This window comes from Hypanus sabinus, chromosome 6 (genome assembly GCF_030144855.1).
Source record: "Hypanus sabinus isolate sHypSab1 chromosome 6, sHypSab1.hap1, whole genome shotgun sequence".
Lineage (NCBI taxonomy): Eukaryota > Metazoa > Chordata > Chondrichthyes > Myliobatiformes > Dasyatidae > Hypanus > Hypanus sabinus.
In genome coordinates, this window is record NC_082711.1 from 81,912,505 (window position 1) to 81,936,803 (window position 24,299).

The following is a 24,299-nucleotide window of genomic DNA, read 5'->3' on the forward strand; positions in this document are numbered from 1 at the left end:
ACACAAGAGCCACAAACTTTGTAGTGCAGTTTAACAAAATGTGATGTGAGCATGCACCCCATGCTGTTGGACATGGGTACTTGGACGGGGATTGTTACCACTGGGTGCCCCCCCAAACAGAAAGAATATCTTGAAATCTGTGATGGATGAGAAAGATGTTGAGGCATCTTTGAACATTTCAGGCTTTTTCTCATCACCAGACTCCTTAATATCAATTTAGACTCACTAAAGAGTACTGATCTAGGGCTTTTCCTTCTACTTTTGGCCTGTTGTCATGTTCGTGACCCAAGCCACTTGCGACATTTGTACTTATACTCAAATACTACAACAGTAATGTCATTTTATTAGAGTTGTAAAAGAGTCCTATAAAACTACAGTACAGAAACAGACTGTTCAGCCCATCTAGTCTGTGTCAAACTGTTAAACTGCCTAGTCCCATTAACCTGCACCCAGATCATAACCCTCTATACCCCTCCCAATGAGTTGAATGGTGGGGAGGGACTGGGACGGTCAATATACTCTCCACTACACATCTATAGAAGCTTGTCAAAGTTTTAGATGTCATGCCAAATCTTCAGAAGCTACTAAGGAAGTAGAGACACTGCCGTGTTTTCTTTGTAATTGCACTTTCCTGCTGGGTCCAGGCCAAGTCCTCTGAAATGATAACACTGAGGAATTTAAAATTGCTGACCTCTCCACCTCTGATGAGGACCGGATCAAGGATCTCTGGTTTCCTTTTCCTGAAGTCAATAATCAGCTCCTTGGTCTTGCTGATATTGCGTAAGAGGTTGTTGTTATGGCACCACAGCCAGATTTCCAAACTCCAACATGCTGACAATGCTCAGACGATCTCTTCAATTCAGCCATGACCGCTGAAATAGACTCCTCTTCCTTTTGACTCTGCCTATAAATGTGCTGCAATCAGCAGTGGCTTTGGTTCTAAATGTTCCTGCATTACTTTGACAACAGCAGCAAAGCTCATTTCTGCTGGTTCATTTTAAAAATACCTCATCACCACTGTCATGTTTTGTCACCTCAAAACATTAAATTAATTCAAAGGAAGACATAGGAATCTGGGAATACGGGTCTAATTTGAGTTTATTATAAGTGAGGTGTGCACATATCATGTGTTGGCATGATGGCATATGCAATTCATGTATTTATACATGTCACCCATAATCAACCAATATAAATACAAACTTACTCAGTTATTACTTAAACACTAAATACGTAACGGTAGCAATCAGGAAGCTCCCCTTACCCACCTATGATCTTGGGCCAAGACCCTAAATGGGACAGGAGTCAACAGGAGATCCACTGCGGCAGATCTGACCCTGGGGACAGCGAACAACCAGGAATTGCAATGGGGTCTGCAACATTGACAGGAAGGAATTAGCCTGTGAGTGTGACTATAAAATATAGTTGTCTTACTTTTCTGTGAACCACTTCTCCCAAATTAAGCATTAGTGCCTGGATAATAATCATCGTCCAGTCCCAAGTCAGCAGGGATGGGTGTACTTTAAACTGTGATTGAATCTAATTCACTCTTACTGGTTGGTCTGTCTGTATTCGTTTTGTGGTTTGATATGGATCATTTTAGAGGGCAAAGAATCAGAATCCTATGGATGTGTAGGAAACCCTTGAATAGGTATAGCAGGCTTGCTTTTCAAACATGATAGTAAAGTAGGTTAAGCTGTGGAAAAAGACTGTTGGCAATGCAAATGTACACAGCCCACAATTTACTGCATAAACACACATTTCAGGATGAATGCAGAGTATAGGTTGACTGAGCAGCATAAATTGAAAGATCATATTCGGCATCTAGCTGAAGGTTCCTCTTGAAATATTATCAGCCATTCCTTTTTAAAATTGGCCGAAATTGTTAATGATGCTGTAGCTAAAGAAGTAAAAAAACACTAAATCCTGAGTAGTTTCTGTAGAGTCTGTATCCTTGGCACTGCTACTAAATGTGATAACCTTTTATTGAGACACCAAGCAATACACACAAAATGCTGGAGGAAATGAGCAGGTCAGACAGAATCTGAGGAGGGAAATCCCCTTCACTGATGCTCCCTGACCCTGCTGCGTTCCTCTAGAGATTCTGTGTCTGTTCTGACATTTTATTGACACTTGATGTTGAAAATAGTCAGGTGCGAAATGCTGCTCTGTAGCTGTGTTTTTTATAGGTTAGTATGTTAATTTTATGTATGTGTGAAACAGCCAGCATTGTAGAAAATAATCAAAGCCTGAGACAATTTACTAATGTAAATGATGACCATCTTCCGTTAGTTAGATAGTACATCATGGAGTCACAAAGCCTTACAGTTCAGAAACAGGCCCTTCAGTCCATCTAGTCTGTGCTGAACTGCTATACTGCTTCAGTCCCATCCCATCAACTTGCTCCTGGACAACAGCTCACCACATTCCTTCCTTCCGTGAATATATCCAGACTTCTGTTAAGTGTTGCAAACAAACTGCATCCACTAATTCTTCTGGCAGTTTGTTCCATACTCATACCAATAACTGAGTAACAAAGTATACCCCCCTCAGAATCCCCTTAAATCGTGCACCCTTCACCTTTGACCTCAGTTCCAGTCTCATCCATCCTCAGTGGAAAAAGTCTGCTAGCGTTTACCCATTCTATACCCTAATAATTTTGCATACCTCCTGTTGTGTCTGTGCAGCTCCATTTTCAGTTTTACACCAGACACATCTATTGTAATCCAAATTATATTGCAATCTACTTCAATAATACTGTGCAGTTCTAGGAAGACTCTATGCTGTCTGATTCCGTTTTATCTTTGGTAACTTTATGCATTTGCTTAGTTTTATGTTTCAGACTTTTCGCTAGGTTGTGTTTTTTGTCTGCCTTGCAAATTCTCTCTATGTGACCTTGTGACACTTTCTGCAGACTTTTCTTTGAACCAACAGTCATTTGCATCATGGGAGGATTTGCCACATTGATAACATCATTGGATTTTTGCACCATTCAGGGACATTTTGTGCATTTCACACTCTTAACCTCCTTTTTTGTAGTTCTGTTGCAACGATATTGCAATGGTCAATGCCTGTTCTGTCTCATTCTGCCAGTAGCCTCATTTGTGCTACATACAAGCCTGACCCTTAATGCATCAGAAAGTCTCCCTCTAAAGTCACATTACTGGGAAAGTTCGCTTAGTTCTGCAATGTATTCAGAAAATTTTCATCTTTTGACTGGTTCCTTTTGAAAAATCTAGATCTCTCAGTTAATACCAGCGGTTTAGGGCTGAAGAGATTTTGTAAAATTGTAATAATTTCATTGAACATCTTGCTTGCTGGGTTTTCAGAGGTTACTAGGTTGCATAGGTTACTAGGATGACACTATGTTCTTGGGTCCATTAAGCTAAGAAGCATAGGGGCTATTTTTTGATCCTCCACATTGGCCGTGTTACAATACAGTTCACTTCTCTCGATGTACGGCAGCCAGCCTTCATTAGCACTATCAAATTAACCAATTTCCCCATCACCACATTATTTTCCCTTTAAATTCAGTGCGTCTTCACTGTTACTAAGCATTGTACTTGCTTGTTTGTTAGCATCTCTGACGGCCTTCTCATGCTATTTAACTCTCACTGTTTCTTCCCATAACTGTCAGTGCAGTTTGTGATATTTTCTGACATTCAGATTTGTACTCATCGCTGATTTGGTGTGTCTGTGCACAATTACATATCATTTAAATAAAAGCACGCCCGGTGGAGATGGCTTTAACTGGAGAGGGGGGGGGGGGAGGAGAGAGAGAGAGAGAGAGAGGGAGAGAGAGAGAGAGAGAGAGAGAGAGAGAGAGAGAGAGAGAGAGAGAGAGAGAGAGAGAGAGAGAGAGAGAGAGATATGGAGATATGGAGATGTGTATGCGCAGACAACAATGTAGTTCCAGGGGGAGGCAGAGAGAGTCACTGCTACAAAAAGAAATAGATCCGTACATTATACCTCCATCAAATCTCCCCTTGTTCCCTTACGCTCCAAGGAATAAAGTATTAACCTATTCAACCTTTCCCTGTAACATAGGTCCTCAAGACCTGGCGGCATCCTTGTAAATTTTCAATGTATTCTTTCAACCTTATTGTCATCCTTCCATAGGCAGTTGACCAGGCTGCACACAATACTCTGAATTTAATCTTACTAACGTCGTATACAACGTCTTATCTCAACTCCTGTACCAAATACGAGGAAATCTGCAGATGCTGGGAATTCAAGCAACACACACAAAATGCTGGTGGAACACAGCAGACCAGGCAGCATCTATAGGAAGAAGCACTGTTGATGTTTCGGGCCGAGACTCTTCATCAGAACTAACTGAAAGAAGAGATAGTAAGAGATTTGAAAGTAGGAGGGGGAGGAGGAAATGCAAATTGATAGAAGACTAGAGGGGGTGGGGTGAGGCTGAGAGCCGGAAAGGTGATTGGCGAAAGTGATACAGAGCTGGAGAAGGGAAAGGATCATGGGACGGGAGGCCTACGGAGAAAGAAAGGGGGAGGGGAGCACCAGAGGGAGATGGAGAACAGGCAGAGTGATGGGCAGAGAGAGAAAAAAAGGGGAGGGGGGGAACAATAAATAAATCAGGGATGGGGTAAGAAGGGGAGTGGGGCATTAACAGAAATTAGAGAGGTCAATGTTCATGCCATCAGGTTGGAGTGTACCTAGACAGAATATAAGGTGTTGTTCCTCCAACCTGAGTGTGGCTTCATCTTGACAGTAGAGGAGGCCATGGATAGACATATTAGAATGGGAATGGGACGTGGAATTAAAATGTGTGGCCACTGGGAGATCCTGCTTTTTCTGGCGGACCGAGCGTAGGTGTTCAGCGAAATGGTCTCCCAGTCTGCATTGGGTCTCACCAATATATAAAAGGCCACACCGGGAGCACCGGATGCAGTATACCACACCAGCCGACTCACAGGTGAAGTGTCACCTCACCTGGAAGGGCTGTCTGGGGCCCTGAATGGTGGTGAGGGAGGAAGTGTAAGGACAGGTGTAGCACTTGTTCTGTTTACAAGGATAACTGGCAGGAGGGAGATCGGTGGGAAGGGAATGGGGAGGGACGAATGGACAAGGGAGTCAAGTAAGAGGTGATCCCTGTGGATAGCGGGGGGGAAGATGTGCTTGGTCGTGGGATCCCATTGGAGGTGGCAGAAGTTATGGAGAATTATACGTTGGACCTGGAGGCTGGTGGGGTGGTAGGTGAGGACAAGGGGAACCCTATCCTGAGTGGGGTGGCAGGTGGATAGGGTGAGGGCAGATGTGTGGGAAATGGGAGACACACAAAATGCTGGTGGAACGCAGCAGGCCAGGCAGCATCTATAGGGAGAAGTGCTGTTGACGTTTGGAAATGGGAGAGATGCGTTTGAGAGCATAGTTGATAGTGGAAGAAGGGAAGCCCCTTTGTTTAAAAAAGGAAGACATCTCCTTCATCCTGGAATGAAAAGCCTCATCCTGAGAGCAGATGTGGCGGAGACGGAGGAATTGCAGATGCAGCAAATACTCTGTTCTATGAAGGCCAACGTTCCAAAAGCATTCTTTATGACCTTATCTTGCTGTGACTCCACTTTCAAGGAAATATGGAACTTTATTCCCGGATCCCTCAGTTCTACTGCACTCCTCAGTGCCCTACAGTTCACTGTGTAAGTCCTATCCTGGTTTGGCCTCCCAAAATGCAATACCTTACACTCATCTGCATTACATTCCATCTGCCACTTTTCAGCTCATCTTTTCAGCTGGTCCAGATCCCACTGCAATCTTTGACAGGTTTCTTCACTGCCCACTTTGCTCCCAGTCTTGGTGTCATTTGTAAACTTGCTGATCCAGTTTACCACATTATCATCCAGATCATTGATACAGGTAACAGCATCAATCCCTGCAGCACTTCAATAGTTATAGGCCAAGTCAGAGAAGCAATCATCTACTACCACTCTCTGGCTTCTTATGTTAAGCCAATGCTGAATCCAATTTACTACTTCATTCTGAATTCTAAGTTTCTGAAACTTCTGTACCAGCTTCCTATGCAGGAATTTGTAAAAGGCCTTTCTAAAAAACATGTAGAAAATGCCCACTGCCTTTCCTTCATTAACTTTTCTGATAACCTTCTCAAAAATTCTATAAGATTGGTTAGACATGAACTACCAGGCACAAAGCCATATTGACTATCTATCCAAATAGTTACATACCCTGTCCATTATAATAGCTTCCAATACTTTATCCACTACTGCCATCAGGCTCACTGGCCTATAAACTCCCAGTTTATTCTTAGGGTCATTCTCCAACAGTGGAACAACATCAGCTATACTTCAGCCCTCCGATACCTCACTTGTGACTAAGGACTTTTAAAAATATCTCTGCCAGAGCACCTGTAATTTCTGAAGCACCCTCCCACAAGATCCAATGGACAGATACCCTGTCAGGCCCTGGGGACTATTCCACCCTAATCTGCCTCAAGACAGCAAGCACCTCCTCTTCTGTAATCTGGATCCATGACTTCATGACCTGTTCTACAGACTCCATGTTCATCTCCTGAGTAACTGCAGGTGCAAATTACCCTTTTAGGATCTCCCCCATTTCTTTCACCAGATGACCATACTGATCTCTTCGAAAGGACCATTTTTGTCTCTTGCTATCCTTTTGCTTTTAATATATCCATAGACGCCCTAGGGACTTTTTTCACCTTGTCTGCCAGAGCAAATACATGCATTCTTTTAGCCCTTCTGATTTCCCTCTTAAGTGTTCTCTTGCATTTTTTATGCTCCTCATTGGTTCCTTGTTGCCTATACCTGCTGTGCATCTCCATCTTCTTCTTAACCAGGGCCTCAATATCAAGGTTTCCTATACCTGCTATCCTTTCCTTTATTCTAATAGAAACATACGAATTCTGTATCCCTCAATATAGGACTTTTGAGGCCACCCACATACCAAGCATCCTCTAACTAAAAAGTAACCTATTCAAGTCCACAGATGCCAGATCCTCTCTGGTGCCATAAAAATTGCCCTTTCTCCAATTTAGAAATACAACTCAAGCACCAGTCCTACCTTTCTCCTAAATCATCTTGAAACTAATGGAACTAAGATCACTAGATCTATAGTGTTCTCCTACACACACTTTGTCACCAGCCCTGTCTTGATCCTGAAAAGGAAAACTAGTGTTACACTCTCTCTAGTTGGGACCTTCTATATATTGATTAAAGAAACTGTCCTGAACACATTTAACAAACTCTATCCCATCATGTTCTTTTACAGTATGGGAGCCGATATGTTATGTAACTCCAAAACATAAAACTAATTTAAAGGAAAAGATAGAAAGTCCAAGATGCAAGTCTAACTTAGTTTTTACCTTCAGTGAGGCACATACATGATGGCGTGATGACATACTTATACATTTACCCATAATTAATTATTTAAGCAAACAAAGAAAGCTAAATCAACAATGTATTTTAATATTACTCAATATAACTTAAATATTAAATACATAATCCTCCTCCCTGCTTAGCTATGAACTCCAACTCTACAGAATGAACCTCAATTTATATACACAGAATAGAATACAACTACTATATAGACATCCACAGCATAGTAAATTCTAAATTGTCTCATTCAGGCCCAAAGGTTAAATCATTGTAGAGGATTTCTTATTCTTGTGGGATAACGTCTTTCTTGACCAGAGAGGTTACTCTGCTCGGCAGGTGAGACTTGCATCTATGAAACAATCTCAGGTTTGGGAGCCTCCTCCGTGGTGATTGTGGGAGTTGACCCTGGGACTGCAGGAAGTGGTTCTGACAGTTCTGGAATTGACTCTGGACACCTTTCTTCTGGACATCCTGAAAAGTGCGTGACAGCTTAACTTGACATTGTGGATCATAATGTGTGAGTACAGTGTCTGATGTTACCATTTCCTTTACTTTTTGTAAGCCACCTCACATGGATTTGTCCACTGCCATTTCTTCTCAAACTGTAGTAATGAATTCAAGGGGTGGAGCACAGTAGCCAGGTTTGGCAGGAATCCCTGATAGTAATTGATGAATACTGAAAACATCTGTAACTATGACATGTTCTTTGGCCTCGGGGCATCCACTACTGTTTGAATTTTCTCAGCACACTTGTGTAATCCTAGTACGTCAATGGTGTGACTTCAATAAGAAAAGAATTCACACTTGTTGTGTCCTGCTCTGAGACCTTAATCATTTAACACTGTCTTGAGATTTTGGAGATGTTGGTTATCATCCTTACTGGTAAGAATGATGTCTTCCAGGTAACACTGAGTGCCTGGGCAACCTTGCAGCAGCTGGTCCATAGCTTTCTACCAGACTGAGGGTGTAGTTGCAACTCCAAAAATCAGCCTATTAGCCTATTATAATGATAAAGCCTGGTACACATACTTGTAGTGGGAAATACTTCAAAATCTTTTTCCATCTCTTTCTGTAGATAGGGCTTAGCTAAGTCCACTTTGCTGAGGTGTTTCTCTTCAGAAAGGTTTGCAGAAAGGTATCCTCTATTCTGGACAGAGAGTATTGATCTACTGTCAGTACTGGGTTGATAGTGACTTTAAAATCACCGCAGATCCTGACATACCCATTCTTCTTAGCTACTGGTGTAACCCATGGACTCCACTCAACCTTCAGTCTCCACGCAATCCAGCACTCTGGCTACTTTATCACAGATGGTATAAGGAACTGGATGGGCTTTGTAAAACTTGGGTGTGGTATTTTCATTTAACATTGTTTTACCCTTGATATGTTTGAGCTTTTCAATGCCATCTTTGAACACTACTGTGGCATCATCCAGTACCTTCCTTAATTTGCTTCCAGTTGACTTGATTACAGGGGATGTGGGATGCAAATTGTGGGACGCACAGGAACTTTCTTCTCTCCAGTATAAGTTCTTAGTTGGATATCTGTAGGTCTCAGTTCAGTACATTTAAAAGTGCAGTTGAAATCACTGTTTCAATGGAAACTACAAACAGAGATGCAATTGAGTTGAAGTGAGGAATGATAGTGAGTGTGAATAAAATTGTAACATCTAAACAGAAGCTGGCCTGGCCAAACAAATTGGGTTACTGTTGTGGCAGGGGCTCACATACACCAGACCAACGCAGGTTTAAGGGCAAAACTTGCAGAAAATGCAACAAAGTAGAATGCGTACAAAGAGAATGTCAGGCAGACAAAAATAAATTGGCTGCACAGGGAAGAGAAAGAGTTAAAAAGTCAAGTTGCAGTTTCAAAAAGGGCACTCATCTCCACGTTGTTGATGAAGAATTTGATAATGATGTGAGTGACACAGGACAGAGTAGCCTTGAGATTTACAATGTGAAAACAAACAGTAGACAAGCAATATGGCTTATACCAGAACTGAACAGCAAATTAATTAAAATGGGATTGGGCATTGGTTCGGCTGTTTCAGTTATTCCACAGAATGAGTTTCAATGGCATTTCAAAGATACTGAATTGAAGCCTGAAGATATCTAACTAAGGACCTATACTGGAGAAAAGAAAACTCCTGTGGGAATGACACTTGGAGCAGTGAAATACAACAACCAACAAGACACATTGACCTTGAACATGGTTAAAAACAGGAGGACCAGCATTGTGGGGATGTGAGTGGTCGAGACAACTATATCTTGATTGGAGATCTATCCACTGTTTGTGTGCTACATCCCCTTCAATAAAGGCTACTGAACGTGAATTAAGGAAGATAGTACTGGATGATGCCACAACTATCTCCATGCCAGAACACCTGTAGCCCAACGGAGAACAAACAGGTGTTGGTACCAACCTCTGTAACCCTGGTTGGAAAGCATATTGAACCAAGGAAGGACTATGCTGGCAAGAGGAATCATGAAAGGGATGAAAGCAGTGGTCCAACCACAAGGGCATTTTTAGGCAGCATATGTGAGAAAGCTTCTGATATGATAATCAGGCTGTTACTTGCAGAATTTGGCTTGGTTTTAAGCTGAAAGAAAGCTCAAGGAACTTCAGGGATGTTGAAATCATTCAGCTTTTGTGAATATAAAGAACTAAAACCTATTCTGCTTGTACTATGGTTATTGCATGAACTTCTAGTGGGAGACAAAAAGCTGCTCGTGGTAGAGGATGCAGAGCCCAGCTTAATGAATGGAAGGCCAAAAAGAAAGGAGATAATACAGATAGAAAAACAGAGGATTCATCAAATGATGTTATAATTCCAGAAAACAAGAGAAGTCAGACCATAAAGGGAGCAATAGAAGGATTAATAAGAGAATACTCCAGTGAACTAAATACACCTTACCAAGATCAAGATGCACAAACTAGAAGAAAAAGTAAGGAGGGCAAAGTTATCCAGAGCTGTTAGAGCCACTTCTTGCAAACTCAGAGTTAACTCCTACAACCACCACAGAGGACAGCCCATTACCTAAGCTTGTTTCGCAGTCACAGGTCTTACCTGCCAAGTAGAGTGAGCCCTCTTGTCAGGAAAGATGTAATCCCACGGGAATAAGAAAGCCTCCACACCAATTAAATCTTCAGGCCTGAATGGGACAACTTAAAATTTAATATGCTGTGGATCTCTGTATGTAGTAGTTGTATTGTGTAGCTAAGCAATGAGCAGTGTTGTGCACCTAATATTTCAGTAACATTTGAGTAAATTTGTACATACATTGTTTGATTAAGCATTCTTGTTCATTTACATAATTTATTACTGGTTATATGTATATAATACGTGAACTGTATACATTATCACTCTACCATGTGATATGTGTATGCCTCTCTTAGAGTAAGCACAAATATAGATTCACATTCCCTGTAACCTTTCACACCCTGACTAATCAAGAACCTATCAACTTCTAACTTAAATGCACCCAGTGCCCTGGCTTCCATAGTCACCTGTGGCAATGAATTCCACAGATTCACCACCCTCTGGCTAAAGAAATTCTTCCTCATCTCCATTTGAAGTGGACATTCCTCTACTCTGAGACTGTGCCATCTGGTCCAAGACTCCCCCACTATAGAAAACATCCTCTCTACATTTATTCTATCTGGGCCTTTTAACATTCTATAGGTTTCAATGAGATCCACCCTCATTCTTCTAAACTCCAGCAAGCACAGGCCCAGAGCCACCAAATGGTCCTCATACGATAACCCTTTAATTTCCAGAATCATTCTCTGTTGAAAGAGCTGACATTGGAGGACCTATCCTGCCCCTCCTGAAATTAAGACTCATTAATGGATACAATATCACAATTCCTCATGCAGATCCATGTCTAAATTAATATGCCTTACCTACAATATTTTTTGCATTGAAATAGATGCAGATCAGAATATTAGTAACAATGCTCAATAGTTTTGAGCCCCGTATCTCAGAAAGGATGTTTTGTCATTGGACAGAGTCCAGAGGGTGTTCACAAGTATGATTCCAGGAATGGAGGGGTTAACATAAGAGTAGCGTTTGGCAACTTTGGGCCTGTACTCACTGGAATTTTGAAGAATGCAGGGAGATCTAATTGAAACCTATCGAATGTTGAAAGAACTAGATAGGGTGGATGTGGAGAGGATGTTTCCTAATGGTGGGGGTATCCAGAACAAGAGGGCACAGCCTCAAAACTGAGGGGCAACCCTTTAGAACAGAGGTAAGGAGGAATTTTTTTTTTAGCCAGAGAGTAGTAAATCTGTGGAATGCTCTGCCACAGACTGCGGTGGAGGCCAAGTCCATGTGTATATTATGTTGATCATTTTTGATTGGTCAGGGCGTCAAAGATTATGGAGAGAAGGCAGGTGTATGGGGTTGAATGGGACTGGATTCAGCCATGACAGAATAGCAGAGCAGAGTTGATGGGCTGAATGGCCTAATTCTGCTCCTGTGTCTTGTGGTCTTATGCTCAACCTTTTGGTTCTTGTCTTTGTTATAGGCTTAACATCTAGATTCCCCACCACCACTCGACTTGCTGCCCATACACTCTGGTTCATATCCCACTGCAACTTTAGCTTAAATCCTCCTCCCCCCCCGGAGCAGCACTATCAAATCTTCCCGCAAAGATACTGGTCCCCTTGCAGTTCAAATTGTCCTGTTTGTACATGTCCCATCTCCCTTGAAGAAAACCCAATGATCCAAAAATCTAAAGTCTTCTTCCTGCACCATCTCCTTAACCACATGTTAAATTATGTTAGTTTCCTTTCTCTAGCATGTGGCACAGGTAGCAATCCTGTATAAATAAATGCATATTTATCTGCATGAATAAATGCTAATGCCAGCTGGAAATCAACTAAGGACTGTGATTGCTTGTTTCAATCTATCTTGACAATCCATTTTCATTCTATATTTGGGTTACTGAACAATTCTGGCATTTGTCATCTGGATAACTGTCACAGGTACCATACTGGATCATAAACATGGTCAGTCAGATACTAGGCAGGCCTCGCTCAGTGACAGTTCATATTAGCATCAAGGTACATAGGCTTGTCTAAAACATTACAGACATGCTTCCTGATTATCTGCTTGCCTGTCCTTCCAGCCAGGGAACAGTGGGTGGCAATGTTAAAGGCAAAGTGAAAAATTGAAAACAAACATTGTTTCCTTTTCAAAAAATTGCATTGTCTAGTTGCAAGTGCTCTCTGAAAAGCCTATAAAGTTAAATTATTTCAATTGATATAAAAGGCCTTAACATTTTAGCAGTCAAAGCAATCTATTTGAAAGCACATGCATGCTTTACACCTACTAGATTTTAAAACAGATAAGTCTTTTTCATTATAATTGTGGGTTTTTAAAGTTTTGAACAAATTTGTGCAATAAATTAAATGCCACAACAGTTTCAGATTAAGATCACACCTTAACCATTGCATGTCATAACAAACTGATCTCAAAGCTGCTCAGAACTTTTATTGAAATGTATTATTAATTCTGAAATTTACACTGTCATATTGTTAAATTAATAAGTGGCAATCATATTTGAATACATGAAACAAAATCAAGTGGCACTTACTTTAATAAAGGAGAAATGTACCTGGGGCCTGTGTATAACAAATTTCTTCTCATTTTCAAAACTGTTTCCACTGGGATGATTTTTTTTGTCAATGGTAGCTAACGGTTTGTACTGTTAGTTTCCCAGGTTGTGCAATTCTGAGTTAAAGCAACCAGACAAGTAGTTAAATGAAATGTTACAATTTCTTATATTTTACAACCTTTTTATAGGACATCTCAAATATGGTTTGCAGCCAAAATTAGTATAAGTCAGCATAATCTGCTGGGTTTCATTCTGAAATTTATGTCATGTTTATATTACTGTCATAGGTCCTGCTCATAATTAACTATGGGTGGTGATGCAAATGGGCAACCAAACTATAGTTAGGGAAGACAGCCTGCTCCTTGTATTTCTTCCATAATAAGCAAGGCCCTGTTCAGAATATGTTGTAGTCCATTACAGAAACAGTTTAAGTTATAGACTGCCCTATTTAATTTTTATTCCACACAATTTATTGTTGGGACCTAAAAGTTGAATAGGGTCCTTTTCTTTCGCAAATTTACTGACGTTTCATTGATGACTTAAAACACAGAAGACAAATGTGGTGGCACTGGTACCAATTGGCATCCATAAATTGGTAAACAAATGATTCTCATCCCTGTATGGAGAAACACACGGTTCATGCCAAGTGTGAGGATCGCATTTAGCAAATACTTTGACTTCCTTGCGGTAGATATTGACATATCAAACAGTCCAAGAGGAACACACACAAAATGCTGGGAAGAACGCAGCAGGTCAAGCAGTATCTATGGAAATGAATGAAGACTCGACGTTTCGGGCCGAAACCCTGCATGAGCACGGGAGGATTCCTCTGTGATTGAACCTGGAAGACGCAATGTGAAATTTTTAAAAAATGAGAGGTAATTTCGATTATTAATTCACAAATCAATGACACCCACGCAAAGTGTTAATCGGATTACTTTTGGACTGGGTTTCATAAAGCCCACATTATTTCAATACAGTAACTTATCATTTATCGTTGGATTTCTGCGTGACACAATCCTCTAAGTATAAACAAATTCCTCGGTAAAGTTAGTGGAGGGTATCACTGCGTTGTGTAAAGCGCGCGTTAAGACTTTTTTTTGAGATATAGTTATTTTCACATTTGCAGCACCCGGAGTTCTAGGTTTCTGTTCGCTCCCGAGTCCCGGCACTCGGGGGCGTTGTTTTAGGTGACGCCGGAAGTAGTTGTGTTGTCAAGTTGCGGTGTCGGCTCGGCGAGCTCAGTTGGGCGGACTCGGAACGGCGGCTGTGCCGGGCCCGGAGGTACGGTCTTTCAGTTTATGCCTCTTTCCACAGAGTCCTGGCGCTTTGTCAGTGTATGTGAGACAAACCTTCGACTCGATGCTTGGGTTGGCTGCCCCGGTATCAAAAGCCGAGAGTCGGCACACATTAAAGGTGTCGGTTCAGGGGCAGCGGCCCGGCCCGGCCCGGATGACAGGTGACGATGTGAGTGGACTCGTTCATACGCTGCCCTGGGCTGCACGGGTAACTGGAATGCCATCAAACCACCGTCCAACATCTCCTGACTCGCGGCTGGTAGCAATACATACATAACACTTGAACAACTGCTTATCAGTTATACCAACGACTTCCTGGTTTGTGGCGATCACCGGTCGTAAAAGGCGACAGACGGACCTGGACATGCTGGTCATGACAAGTTGACGGAAGATCCCACCCATACACCAAATTATAGTTATAGGTAGAATAGTGGAATTTGTAGACTTCCACAACCACCCTCCCCTTTCTTGTCAACAGTTTTAGATACCGTAAGAGCTATTCCCTCTACGATTAATAAACATGGATGTGCACTAATTTGGAATATACTTAATACAACTCAATTCCATAAACATATAAACCTTTCATTTTTGGACACATCCTCTTCTCCGTTCCTTCAGTGAAATAAAACCCTTTCTTGTTGCATTGTTTTGCACTGGTGAAGACAGTAATTCCTCCCTCAGTGAATTTGGATCAAAGGTAAATGTGTCGAAATTGTTGCAGTAGTTTGCTGCTAGAGCAGGACACTCGAATACTGCACCTGACAAACCTTGCAATTCAGTCATTGAAGTCCAACATCTATTTTACTTGTATTTGTTGACAACAATAGAACAAATGTGAAGAAATATATTAGCTAGAAATCTGCATGAAAACAGGAAATACACGATGTATGTTAACAGGCTAGGTCAAATCTGTGGCTAGAAAAGCAAAATTTTCAATTGATGTATTTTCATCAGCAAGTCCTAATGAGATTTCAACCACCTTAAATGCTAATTCTGGTTCTTTGTCAACATATAGTACCCGATCTACCGAGTACTTCCTGGCATTCCTTTTAATTTTTTTCTATTGGTTGGTCACACAGGCGTGCTTTTGCAGCCATGCATTCAATATGAAAAATTTTGCCTTCTTAGTGGATATATTCTGTGTATGAACGTACCTGTCAATGTCAGCAAATTGAGATATTTACGTATCAATAGTTAGGGTTCGTGGTTCCTGACACTCTCTGGTATGTGTTTATATGGTCCAATACCTCTTGGTTTCTGCTGTGGCCTACAAAATAGTAAAAAAAAATACAGTTTTGGGAGAGTCATTCTCTGCAAAAAGTTGAAGCTGTGACATCAGCCAGACAATGTTAAAAAATAGGAGCAAGATTAGGGCCTTTGTGCTTTCTTCCCCATGGCTAATTCTCTCAATTCTGCCATAACTTAAGATACTAAAACAGCTGGCATCATACATAGTGAAGAAGGTTATCAAAATTACAGAGTGGTCTTGATCAACTAAGTCTTGCAATAAAGGCCAGTGTACCATTTACTTTGCTGTTCCTAAATATTGTGTACAGGAGCACCCAAGTTTTTCCAAACACCAGCCTTTTCAATCTTACAATTTAGAAAATACTCTGCTTTTCTATATTTTCTACAATAAAGGAATGACCTCACACCTTTCTTTATTATATTCTATCTGCAATGTCCTTGTCTCTAAATTTTAACAGTCTTCTTCTCATTGAGGTTTTTTCTCCATCCTCCTCGCAGTTTACATTATCAACCAGCTTTGTAACTTAAAACAGTACAGCACAAGAATGGGCCTGTATGCCCATCGTGTTCCAACCAACCAGTCTTAGTTAATCCCATCTGCCTGCACGTGGTCAATGTTCCTCCATCCCCAGCCTGTTCATGTGCCTGTCTAAATGCCTCTTGGATGTTGCTGTTGAATCTACCTCTACCACTTCTCCTGGCAATGCTTCCAGGGTTTGTGTGAAAAAAATGCCCCACACATCTGTTTTACATGTTCCCCTCTCACAGTAAGCTGATGCCCTCTAATATTTGACATTTCCACCCTGCGGAAAAAAACTCTGACTGTGAACCTTATCTGAACCTCGCTTTATTTTATATACTAAAGCATGAATCTAATGCTGAGGTTTTATAAGGCATCAGTCAGACCACACTTGTGAGCAGTTTTGGGCCTCTTATCTAAGAAAAAATATGCTGGCATTGGAGTAGGTCCAGAGGAAGTTCATGATAAGGATCCCAGGAATGAAAGGATTAACATATGAGGAGCATTTGATGTCTCTGGGCCTGTACTCGCTGGAGTATAGAAGAATGAGTGGGGATCTCATTGAAACCTATCAAATACTGAAAGGCCCAGATAGAGTGGATGTGGAAAGGATGTTTCCTATAGTCGGGGGGGGGGGGGTTTAGGACCAGGGGACACAACCTCAGAATGAGGGACATCCATTTAGAATAGAGATGAGGAAAAATTTCTTTACCCAGATGGTGGTGAATCTATGGAATTCATTGCCTCAGATGCCTATGTTGGCCAGTTCACTGGATATATTTAAGGTGTAAGTTGATAGGTTCTTGATTAATTATGGCATCAGAGGTCACGGGAAGAAGGCAGGAGAATGGGGTTGAGAGGGATAATGAATCAAACATGATAGAATGGCAGAGCAGACTTGATGGGCCGAATGGCCTAATTCTGCTCCTATGTCTTATGGTGTTATAGTGTTTTGGCATGATGTGAGCCCAGAAATACAAATCTTGACCATTGGTTGTTTATCCTCCTAATCGGTACTCAGCCTTAAATCTCTTGATGCTTATGAAGAATCAAAGTACATGATCTTTCTTTGGTTATTTTCTTAACACAGCCTATTGCACTAATGTTTTGTAACTGCACAACCACATAGTTTCTTTAATCTCTATATACTTAAAACATTAATTAACTACAAACAACAGATTCAATTAAATTTTTGCAAAAATAGATGCGGGGGTCACAATGTTTAAATGATCTACTTTCTCCATGATTTCTGCATTCAAACAGCTACAAAACATCTAAGGATATAGGATATGAGAAAGCATTGTGACAGTAATTCTGAAGATTTTAGTTTTTCAGATGTGTATATTTCTAATAAGGCCAGTATTTATTTGCTATCCCTAATTGCTTTTGAGAAGATGTTGATAGCAATCTTCTGACTGGGTAGGGAATTCCAGGATGTAGAGCCAGCAACAATGAAGAAACGTTGACATGTTGGTGGGGAATTTGCGGAAGGTCAAGTTCCTCTGTGCCTATTGCCCTTATACATCTTATTTTTGGTAGATACTGTCGTCGTAGTCCATGCGGGTAATTGCACTGCATTTTGGAAATGGTAGCTATTGTAGTTGTTATGTACTTGTGGAGGGAATGAACATTTCAGGTAAGCACAATAGATTTTGAGGAGAACAGTAGAACAGAGGGATCTGGGAATACAGATACATAATTCCCTAAAAGTGGTGTCACAGGTAGATAGGGTTGTAAAGAGAGCTTTTGGCACATTGGCCTTTATAAATCAAAGTATTGAGTATAAGAGTTGGAAAGTTATGGTGAGGTTGTATAAGACATTGGTGAGGTCGAATTTGGAGTATTGTATGCAGTTTTGGTCACCTAATTACAGGAAGGATATTAATAAGGTTGAAAGAGTTGCAGAGAAGGTTTAAAAGGATGTTGCCGGGACTTGAGAAACTGAGTTACAGAAGAAGGCTGAATAGGTTAGGACTTTATTCTCTGGAGTGTAGAAGAATGAGAGGAGATTTGATAGAGGTGTATAAAATTATGATGGGTATAGATATAGTGAATGCAAGCAGGTTTTATCCACTGAGGCTAGGGGAGAAAAACCCAGAGGACATGGGTTAAGGGTGAAAAGGGAAAAGTTTAAAGGGAACATTATGGGGAGCTTCTTCACACAGAGAGTGGTGGGAGTGTGGAATGAGCTGCCAGATGAAGTGGTGAATGCAGAGGGATATGGTCTAGGTGCAGGTCAGTGGGACTAGGCAGAAAAATGGTTTGGCACAGCCAAGAAGGGCCAAAAGGCCTGTTTCTGTGCTGTAATGTTCTATGGTTCTATGCTGGAAATTTTGAGCACACACACAAAGTTACTGAAGGAACTCAACAAGTCAGGCAGTATTCATGGAGGGGAATAAAAAGTTGTCATTTTGGCCCAAGACATTTTATCAGGACTGGAAAGGAAGGGCTGTACAAGCCAAATTAAGGAGTGGGGAGGGGGAGCTGTACAACCCGACATGTGATAGGTCAATCCAGGTGAGAGAGAAGGTAGGTGGCTGGGTGTGGGAAGGAAGGATGAAGTGAGGTGATAAGTTGGAGAGGTAAAGAGCTGAAGAAGAAGGAATCTGATAGCAGAGGACAGTGGACCGTGGAAGAAAAGGAGGGAGGAGGGGAACCAAAGGCAGGTGGTGGACAGTGAGAAGAAGAAAATGGGTGAGAGGGAAGCCAGAGTGGGGAATTGAAAAGAGAGAAGAGGGAGAGGGAAAAATTACAGATGTTAGAGAAATCAATGTTTATGCTATCAGGTTGGATGCTACCCAGACAGAATAGGAAGTGTTGCTCCTCCAACCTCAGTGTGGCCTCATCGTGGCAGTAGAGGAGGCCATGGATCGACATGTAGAAATGGGAATGGGAAGGTGAATTGAAATGGGTAGGCGTCAAAAACCTTTTTATATTAAGGTGAAGTGGTCCCCAAATCTATGTCAGTCCCACCAGTGTAGATATGTGAGTCATCCAACAATTGATTCAGTCTTGTTTTTGGCACTCTCATACTAAGTCCTGCATTGCAGATGAAGGGGATCTTCTTAGAGCCTGCATCTCCCGTTAACTATTTAATTTTCCACCACAATTTACAAGTCGGTATGAAGGCTGCAGGTTGCATGACTGCAATGAAGTTGCAGATTGTGGGACTGCTCAGCTGTGTCTATTGCCTGTTGTTCAGCATGCATGTCATCCTCTGTTGCTGCTTCTCCAAGCTGGCCATTTGATTTTATCTATAACTGGTGTCAATTCCAGCAGACTGTGCTGCACTCATTGATTTCATCGCAAGTTGGTAATGATAGAGGGGGTTTTTAAATATCTTCTGGACCAAAGCACCTCATTGGTGCCCAGACTTGAGCTGTCGTATCTTTTCTGAGCTATCACATTTAACAGAAATTTTATAACAGACAACACAATGGGGGTGTCCATGGAAGGATCTGATGCATTGGAGGGAATGCAAATGAAATTTGTCAAATGTTGCTTGGATTGGAGGACCATGGAGAGAGATTGGATAGGTTGGGCTTTTTGAAAATCACAATAAATAATTGATATGTGAAATGTATGACCAGAGGAAGGTGATAGAGTCAGATATAATCATTATGTTTAAAAGACATTTAGACAGGTATTTGAATGAGCAGGGCATAGCAGATCTGCATAGCAGGTCCCAATGCAGATAAATGATATCAGTGTGGACATGGATGTAGTGGGCCAAAAGGCCTGTTTCTGTACCATACAAACATATGTTTATTGCAAATCCTTAATACTGTTTTTAGAAAATAATTGACACCATGTCCAATTTAAGCAATACTTTGTTATATCCTGGCTTCTATGTGGTTCAAGCAACTGAAAGAAAAGCAGGGGATTTCCCTCAGATAAGACTGAAACTTCATGTGGGAGAAAGACCCAGACCACAGCCTGTTCTCCAAGCATGCAATTCTATAGAATCTGCTTATAGACATGGTACAGAAGTCTGAACGGTGTTATAGTGCGTTGGTGTGCTGATGAGCTGCATCACAGAGAAAGAATGAGTTTACACCCACGATTCTCCCTACGGAAAGTTATTAATCTTGCTTGGGCTCATTTGTGAAAATTTCAAATGGTAGCTGTCTCTCAGATTTCTTAGTGAATAGTATCTGAAGGTGAGCACAACTGGAAGATAATATTGTAAACTTTCAAGCATCAGGGCATATACTGCTTGCTTGCATGTATAGTAGATTCTGATTAACTGGGACTTATTGGGACTAGTACATTTTAGCCCAATTGAGCGGTTGCATCAATTTGCCGAAGTTTCATGGAAATTGCTAAAAAGGTGCAAAAATGACAAGCTGAGTAAAAATTATGTATTTCAATGAAATATAGAATAAATTTGAACACTACCAATACTAACGTTTCTACTGGTTGAAAAAGGATTAATTATTGCTGCTTTTTCAACACAAACACATCAACTGAAGCTACTTAACAACTGTTGGCTTGAAGCACAATGTTGTATCTAATGGTCATGCAAGTGCACAGGACTGATGTGAGTTAAAAACTGTTCGGCTTCAGTCTGTTGTCGCAATTAAGCATCATAGTATCCCAAATAATCAAAGGGAATCACAGCTATTATCTTGAATAGATTTTGTTCTTTAAGAGTTGACCCAAATAAATGGCTGCCTTGATTGTCTGTTGGCCCAATTAACAAGAATCTTCTATAGTTAAATTTTCCTCACATTTCCCCTCACTTTGATGTCTGTGTTGATCCTCACACCCGAACACCCAGTGTACCTTAGGCTTAGTATAATAGCTCCGCCTTTGTGTCTAGGGCTGTGCAAGCACTTTTCATGATTTTAGACCATTTAGAAATGGGTATAAAATTAAATACAGAATCTAGTGCAGGAAGGGAAAAAGAATCACCTGATTGATGTTGTGTGATAACTTTTAAACAGAAATTATTCTCATAAAATTTTTGCTTTTTTAAATGCACTATCTTCATGACTCCAGGATGAATCATAAAGTATTTCTAATTGTTTATGCTGAGTTTAATGTCAAAATGAGTGTACAAACATACCTAATTTCAAATGCAACTTCTCAAGTACACGATCCCTGAATTTTCCACTCATTAAAAGTGCTAGAAATACTATACTAAATGAAAGGTTTGGAATTAGTAAGCCACCTGATGGTAAAGGTGAAATCGAACAAACAATTTTTGTGCTAATGCCCTTTGAAAATGTTATGCTGCAAAGCTAAAGTTTTGATTTTTTAAAAAATTGTATTATTTTCTGAGCTGATAAGGCTATATTCAAACCAGAAACTGTGTAAATATGTTTTTAGGTCAATGAAAATAATTTAATTGCATGATTACGTGCAGTTGAGAACATGGGGTGTGGTTTACCACATTTACCATGGTACCGCCCCGGTCTAGGCAGAATAACTGTGTGCCCACCTGCTTAATACAACAATTTACTGAAGCACCATCTAATGATCTGCAGCAATAAGCATTTACAATTCTTTTATCACAAAAGAATTCAATATATAAAATATCCCAGGCTAATGTTACCAACTAATGTGTGTCTTAATGCAATAATAATGTTCAGTTGCTTTAGTGATATTTTGTAATATTGCATGCATGTACATTAACAACTTAATTTAATTTTTGTTTTCATTTTCTTTTCATACCTGATTGAACATAATTGTGCAAAATGGGTGGCAAGTCAGGAAATAACACAGTATAAAATCAGCAAAAAATGCCCAAAAAATTAACAAGAAAAAGTTAGAGCATGAGGCAAAAGCATACAAACATAAAATTTGAGAGTTTCCATAGATCTTTAAAGAGAAAAGAGTTAATAAAGTCAATAAAAACACAAAATGCTGGCAGAACTCAGCAGGCCAGACAGCTTCTATGGGAGGAGGTAGTGATGACGTTTTTTGGCCCAAAACGTTGTCACTGCCTCCTCCAATAGATGCTGTCTGGCCTGCTGAGTTCTGCCAGCATTTTGTGTTTTTATTTATTTCCAGCATCTGTAGATTCACTCGTGTTGCCTTAATAAAGTCAATGTTTGTCTCATAGAAAGTGAGTCTGGTGACGAACTAAAGACATGGTAGGTGGATTAAATAAGTATTTGCATCAATTTTTGCTGGTTAATATGCAAGTAACCTCCAAGAAATAGGCAAATTACAAATATTAGTAATTGATACTAGTGGTTGTAACTGGGAACTGGTACTGAACAGATGGTTGGAGCTACTTTCTGACAAATCGCTAGATCCTGGAACATTTCATCCTAGAGTTTTAAAAGTCAGTAGTAAAATAATTAAGCCATTAGTTTTCAGTTTCTAAAATTCCTGTGATTTGGTGTACTATGTACAGTTGTTGGCTTCAGAATTGAGGAAAACTTTTAGTGCAGTTGAAGTAGTCCTGAGGTTGTATCCTGGACTACTATATGGAATGGGTAGGTTGTCTCTGAGGAAAGGTTGAATAGGCTAGGTTTGTACCTGCTGAAATTTAGATGAGTAGGAGGAGGCTTGATTGAAGCATAAGATCCTGTGAGGTCTTGAGAGGTGGATTTGAAGAGTATATTTCCTCTTGTGGGAGAATATCAAACTCGGGGTCCCTGTTTAAAAAAAGTAGGGGATCACCTACTTATGACAGGGATGAACTGAACTTTTTTTTAGGGGTTGGTGAATTGAGAAATGTGAGGAATCGCATCCAATGAATTAGAGTAAGATTAGTGTGAAAAATACATTCTTGATGACTGATGCAGATACTTTTGAAGGGTCTGTTTCCACTCTGTATCTTTGTAACTAATTATTTGAACTCTCTCTCAAAGTTTGGTGTAAGCAGATTCTTTAGTTATTTTTAAGGCAGAAGTAGATAGATCCAAGGTTGTCAAGGAGTGAAAAGTTATGTGGGGAAATGGGAAACAATGTGGATTTAAAGTTACATTCAGATTGGCCATGATGTGAGGGCCTACTCTGTTCCTGGTTTGTATGTTTGAATGAGTGCAGAATAAGGTCATCTAAATGAATTTAGAGGACCTTACTTTTACTATTATTTGACAGCTGTATTTGAGGTGTTGAGCATAAACACATTTTGGCTGACATTTCCTACAAGAAATCAGTTGCGTTTAAAATGTGGTAACTTGAAAATTTTTCAAAAAAGTTTTTAGCACAATTGTAGAAATGATCATTTGACACCAATTTATCTACTGGGCCCGGAACTTTATGAAGAAATAAGGAGTTTGTTAGAATTCTTGCAGAATCAGCGTTTACTCTTGAACTCTTTTTTTTTAATTTTGAATTAAGGTCCCGATGTGTCTTCAACCAAAAAACGCAAATTGTTGCTCGGGAACAGCATGGCAGAAGGTCCTGCAAAACTGAAGTATCGACGGCTGGAACCAACTATCCAGAAATTCGTTAAAGTTGCAATCCCAACAGATTTGGAACGGTTACATAAGCACCAGATAAATATTGAGAAGGTTTGTAGATTTATGCAAATGTAATGCTGTACATATTTTCATTCAGACTTGTATTTATAATGGAAAAATAAAGAATCCAGCTCAAGATCAAAAACACACACTGAATAATAATGAAATTGTGTAAAGTATGCTAAACTTAAAAATAAAATAGGTTAAATGTTGAAGATAGATTGAATTTATTAATGGATCAAGTTTATTCCTTCCATAAAAAGGAGAAATTAATTGCAGCCAACTGGCATCTTGTCAGTCTACTTTTTATAATCAAGAAGGTGACAAAAGGTCTCAATAGCTCAAACACTGTGCTATTGAGCAACCCTTACACACCAGCAACCTGCTTGCTAATGCCCAGTTTGGGAGTGGCTTCAGACTTCATTATGGTCTTGGGTCCCAACTTGTACCAAAGCTGTATTCCAGAGTTGCCTCAAGAGTGACTGATATCAAGGGACCCATTAACTGTGAATGGCATCATGATAGTATTGAAGTCAGTGGGCGGAAAACACATGTACAACACACACAGTATAATGGAGGAATTCAGCAGGTCAAAGTTCAAAGTTCATTTATTATCGAAGTACATATACACCATTAAATAAAACCGAGATCAATTTGCTTCCAGGCATACACAGTAAATCCAAGAAACACAAAAGGATAAATGAAAAAATGCACCCTCATATGGACAAACAACCAGTGTGCAAAAGATAGCAGTCTGTGCATATATAAAAGGAAAAAAAATAAATAAATAAGCAATAAATATCGAGAAACTGAGATGAAGA

At 40.3% G+C, this 24,299-nt stretch overlaps 1 protein-coding gene across 1 annotated transcript in view; it reads left to right on the forward strand.

Annotated features, from left to right (window-relative positions):
• The first annotated feature begins 14,155 nt into the window (after nt 1-14,155).
• Nucleotides 14,156-24,299, forward strand: part of stx17 (syntaxin 17) — a 102,575-nt gene continuing 92,431 nt past the window's right edge. The window contains exons 1-2 of the mRNA XM_059972513.1: nt 14,156-14,275; nt 23,357-23,529. Of these exons, the coding sequence (XP_059828496.1) occupies nt 23,407-23,529 (123 nt within the window). The 5' untranslated portion in view covers nt 14,156-14,275; nt 23,357-23,406. The remainder of the gene's footprint in view (nt 14,276-23,356; nt 23,530-24,299) is intronic.